The sequence below is a fragment of the Wasmannia auropunctata genome, unplaced genomic scaffold (genome assembly GCF_000956235.1).
Source record: "Wasmannia auropunctata unplaced genomic scaffold, wasmannia.A_1.0 LD336053.1, whole genome shotgun sequence".
NCBI classification, from domain to species: domain Eukaryota; kingdom Metazoa; phylum Arthropoda; class Insecta; order Hymenoptera; family Formicidae; genus Wasmannia; species Wasmannia auropunctata.
This window is the reverse complement of record NW_012026837.1, coordinates 6621420-6626595: the sequence shown is the minus strand read 5'-3', so window position 1 is coordinate 6626595 and position 5176 is coordinate 6621420. Positions and strand designations below refer to the sequence as shown.

General features: G+C 29.4%; 1 protein-coding gene across 4 annotated transcripts; it reads right to left on the bottom strand.

Moving 5' to 3' along the window:
• Positions 1-1593: 1593 nt before the first annotated feature.
• On the bottom strand, positions 1594-4873 carry LOC105451264 (vacuolar protein-sorting-associated protein 36). Of its 4 annotated transcripts, none has more exons than XM_011691621.1 (7): positions 4469-4873; positions 4261-4403; positions 2948-3143; positions 2519-2871; positions 2283-2447; positions 2004-2219; positions 1594-1923 (listed from the first exon to the last, which is right to left on the bottom strand). In XM_011691621.1, the coding sequence occupies exons 2-7, from the start codon at positions 4354-4356 to the stop codon at positions 1744-1746; spliced, it is 1206 nt and encodes a 401-aa protein (XP_011689923.1). In that variant the 5' UTR covers positions 4357-4403; positions 4469-4873; the 3' UTR covers positions 1594-1743. The 4 variants fall into 4 exon arrangements, with proteins under 4 accessions (XP_011689923.1, XP_011689924.1, XP_011689922.1 ...); XM_011691622.1 differs by having other exon boundaries at positions 4261-4372; XM_011691620.1 differs by having other exon boundaries at positions 4473-4873.
• Positions 4874-5176: the final 303 nt, after the last annotated feature.

The following is a 5176-nucleotide window of genomic DNA, read 5'->3' as shown; positions in this document are numbered from 1 at the left end:
CATTTCAAAATACACTCGAACGTACCTTAATTTGAACAATTAATTCTAAGATTAATAAAAAGGTAAATTTTTACAGGATTATTATATTGCACAATTAATTTTTATGATTGAACAGGATTGATATTAATCTTTGTCGAATTTAAATAAAATATGAACGTGAATTTTATTGTTTCCAAAATATTTATAATGCACAATAATGTACAATAATTACAGATATGTATTATACATTTACGATTATTGGTATTTTATCCAAAGTAAAATATGCAATTTATTTATTAATATGTAATTTGTATATGTATTTATATGTATTTATAATATGTAAAAATTAATTGTAGCTTTTGATGTTCCAATTAATATTAGTGAAATAGTTTTTAAAGCAGGTACGTTCGAGATAATGTTCGCAAAATATAATATACATCGTTATACGATATCTTGTACTATACTATATTAATTGTACGAAAATCATAACTGCATTGACTTGTGAAAAATATTGTAATTTAGTGATGGTGGACAGTAACTGTACAGCAAATCAATTTTTTTGCTGTACAAAATGTCCAATACAGGGTGTATCTCTGAAATAGTGGATCAGAATAAGTCATTAGTATATTCTTAAATTAAATTACTAAATGAATTTCTTCCTAAAATATATGTTAAGATAATGTTATGTTAATGTATGTTAAGATTTAATATTTTTACTAATTCGAACATAAATTGATATAATGTTTAAAATTAATAATATAATTTATTAATTATAAAAAACTTAACACATTAAAAAAACTATGTAGATTATATAAATGTATAACAAAATGTTATTCCTCACATAGTCTCAAATGGACTTTAACAGAATTTTAATTTAAGACTTAATTGTAAAAAGTTAATATTTAATGAAAATTAAAAAGTGGAAAAAATAACTAATTTATAAAAATCAATTCTAAATTTTCTAAAAACACTACAATTAAAAGCATTGGCCCACTATTTTAGAAAAAAAATTTCCATCCTGTGTATGCATACTTATACGAAGTCATGTACTATTAATCGTATAAAATGTACACGATCATTGTTAATCGTGGTTGCGGTTCACAATTCGTTTGATGAATAAATTTTAAAAAATGTATATTTCGATTAATGGACAATGCCTCACGTTTCATTATCTTATCTGATGAGTAGTATTTTGTTATGTGTTATAAATGTAAGAAGCATGCATTTACTTTATTCATCAACAATTTAATAAACTTACATAATTATATTGAATTTTATATAAATGTCTTTTTTTGTTATTAATCAATATTTTTTTATTATTTTAAGAATTATTTCCAATTATTACTACTTATATTACTGCCAGTAAACATACATGTAAAATTTATTTTATTGTTCATCTTATTAATTTTCAATAAAGTACGTTTTTTTTTAAAATGTTTTAAAATATATAATTATATGATTATAAGTATTTTTTAGAACAATATTTGAGATTTAGGGAAGGAAAATAATTAGATATTATCAATAGATTTAAATTATTCCAAAAGCACAATATATTTACTTTATAAAGAAATAGTTATGCTTAAAAATAAGTATTATTTACATTTTACGAAACAATTCAATTTAAACGTTTAATTTAAAGCACTTCGCATTAAATGCAACTTGGACATGTGAAAACTTGACAAAAATATACTTTGAAGCATTTGTTATATGACAGCTAACCATAAATTTAAAAAGATAATCGTACATATTTGTGACAGCAGAAAATTATTCACTAGATATTTCTTCTAAAAATAGATTGGGATAAAATCTCAGAGCTTCTATCGAATCGTCTCTGCAAGCTTTGCCATGTTTCTCCGTGACTAGTAATTGTTCGCGTGCTAACAATATTGATATACCGTCTGATTGTGCAAGATCTTCGGCCGTCATAGATCCTTTTTCTTTCAACTAAAATTTTATAAGAAATAAAATAAGAGTTAAATATTTTTTGTTATATAGAGCTACTTAGCGCATTATTTAGTGCTTACCAATTCTCTTATACGATCAACGACAGCATTATCGTTGTGAGAACGAATTTGAAGAACCATAACGCCACTATCAAAACTTCTTAAAACAATTGGCAAACCTAAGGGTGCCAATTGTCTGCTGGCATGTAACAAATCTTCAGGAGACAAAAGTTCCAAACCTCTGGCTCTGTTTACACGACAATAAACATCTGTGAGTGTCATCATACCACCTATTTCCTGAAATCACATATAACATTTTTAATCGTTCTTTACATTCAGTAAAGTATATGAACTGCAAACCTTTATTGGCTCTTCCAAGATACACGCAAGCTGCTTTGCTAATTGTACAAAGTACTCGTTGCTACTCTTGTACGCATCTCTCGTTACTGGATCATCGATACCCAAGCTCATTAAGTAAGCCTTAAATCTAACAGTTTCATCCTCCGTTATATCTCCTTGTCTTTCCTGCAATAATTCCGCATTATGAACCTTAATCTATTAAATTTCAGATTTACGAAAAGATAATTAAAAATCACCCTTATTTTAGCTGAAATGGTCTTTGAGATAGCAACCATATCTTTAGCCATATCCATAAGTTTTGTAAGATCTTGGAATGCCAATGATATACTTTTGTCAGTTTCTTTCTGTTTTTCTTGTAGACTTCTCTCAATGCCTATAATACCCGTCCGCGTTTTTATGTGAGGCAGTTTTGCGTTTCCTTGATTATCATTTACATTGGACATGATTAATCCAGTGGCAGGAGTAAACTCCCACATTCGTCTCATAATAGTATCAGACAACTGTGTTATAAAATTTGAGTCCAGACCTTCTTTAAACGATAATTTGACATAATTGTACAAACTATTATCTGCTGGACCTGGCATCTTATCTACAAACATATAAATCATTAGTTTAACCAAATAAATTATAAATAATTCCGTTCATATAGCTTCAGCAAGTCTTACCAATAACAGGTTCTGAGAGATGCAATACAATTTTTTTGCTACGCCCAAAAGAAAACGGTCCAGGATTTTCTTCTTCGAAGAAAACAATATGTCTAAGTGACAATGACAAACAGGTATTACCTCGTGGTATATCGCCAGGTTTGCCCCAAAGTATTCTGTGACTAGTTAGAATCAATTCACCATTTTCAAAATTTGTCTAGCAAAATAAAAGTTATTTTAGTATTTTTTGTTTAAATCTGTGGTTTAAACTTAGAATGATCAATTGTTCTCATAAGCAGAATGTTGGCAGATTGGCGACAGATTGCATCAGAATATATTAGCAGACTAATATTAACTACATCCACATTGAATTATTGATAGAATTTGTTCTCATGTAATTAAGTTCATGTAATTAAGCAAACTAAAAACCGAGAGAGAGAAGAATTCACTGATACTTATAATGGCAGTAAAAACCAAGCAGACTTTACTGTTTTGTAAATATTTTTAAATCATTAGTATTGAAAGATCTATAAAAATGACGTTCTATTTTTTTATTTAAAATAATTTTAAACTTTTTTACTAATATAAATTAATATCTTTTACATTAAAGCATTAGGTTCTGAGAATTTTTAAATATTATAAAATTTGTATCACTACTTTTTTTTCTCTATATAATATCAGAAATTATCTTTTAACAATAAATAATGTTCGTTAGCTTTTAAATACTTCAATACAGTAAGACACAGATATCAAAATGCAGATGTATCAACCTCTTGCTTCTTCTCATTTTTAGCATATGCGCAAAATTCATCCTTTCATATATATATTATGATTTTTTATCTCGCTTCCTTATTGTGAGAAACCATGTGATTAGCAATATATAGTATTACATATATGTAAATAATACACAAATAATTGACAAGCTTTGATTAGAACAAATTTTATATATGAGAAACAGGCACTAGCTAACAGTAGTTTTGCATGTATTTAATGACAGCGCAGATCAAGTTGAAATCTGCTCTATCTGATATTAGGTTATATTAACAGCAAGTTCTGTTCTTTCCTTAGTTTCTAGCGCCAATCTACTGCCATAGAATGTCAGTAAGTTCTGTAAAGTCTGATCTGATTTCTAGAGGCAGCTTGCCAATATCATCAGTTATTATAGATCCTGTGTGAAATTTATCGCTTTTCTGTCATCAAAAATTTATAGCAGACTCTGTTCAGTCTTTACAGATTTGGCTAGGATAAAATCTGAACGTAACACAGTTTTTTCTTCGAGTTACTGTATGAAATTGATTTTTTCAGTCGCAAGTAGCGACTGTAGAAATTATTACCTTCGTATCACCGTCGTAGAGACGTACCGCTGCATCACATCTTATATAAACCTCGTTTGACACAAATCGAGAATCAGCGAATTCGAACCTGTTCATCGTGATTTATTACAAACTGTCAAAGCGAAGAACCATAGGTTTGTTCTCTGAAACAAATTAAGACTTAACTTTTCGCATTGTGTAGTACAAAAAATATATGTACAGTACATACATACGTCGTGCCAATTACATTACTCGGATTTAATAATTTAGAAGTGTATCATAACATACGACACTACGACACTACATACGAATATGTAGATGCAAATGCAATACTTCTGCTTGGAACGCAACTACTTGAACAAAAATGCATCAACCTAGACCTAGACTATCGGTAATTCAATTTAGCGACTTTATATCCAATATTGATAAAATTAAGTTTTTTTGTTGCGTTTTTCCATGAAATGAAAGAATCTGATAGAAAAAAGCGTCGCTGTCCCGAGAACCGAGATATTAATTTAGTCGCTAAAGTTGATGACTATTTAGGTTAGGAAATCTGTCTGAATAGTCTGATCTGTCATATCGACGAAATACAGCGACGTGAGCAATGTGAGCATGCGCATAGATATGCGGTTAACCCGAGAAGTACTCCAGTCTCTGCCCATGGAGGAGCATACTTTGACTATATAATCATGGACCGCTAGTTGCCCCGTCCCACCACCCCTCTCACCCATAAGGTTATGTATCCAACATGAAGTTGGCTTTAGCCCCGCCCCGTGTGGCAAATTGCGGGAAATTTAAAGGATATCAGAAGGATGTAAGAATTAGATGGGTGGTTGTTAATAAATATTATAACAAAATATAAAGAATAATTAATGTATATAGATATAAATTTTTATTGTCCTAGATCGGAAGAGCACACGTCTGAACTCCAGTCACT

Bases quoted from the DNA above. Each gene is read 5' to 3' on its own strand.
- LOC105451264 (XM_011691621.1), bottom strand. From the start codon at position 4,356: ATGAACAGGTTCGAATTCGCTGATTCTCGATTTGTGTCAAACGAGGTT. The intron at 3,144-4,260 runs GTAATAATTTCT...TTATTTTGCTAG, and splicing joins TCTACGACGGTGATACGAAG to ACAAATTTTGAAAATGGTGA. The intron at 2,872-2,947 runs GTAAGACTTGCT...ATATGTTTGTAG, and splicing joins TCTCTCAGAACCTGTTATTG to ATAAGATGCCAGGTCCAGCA.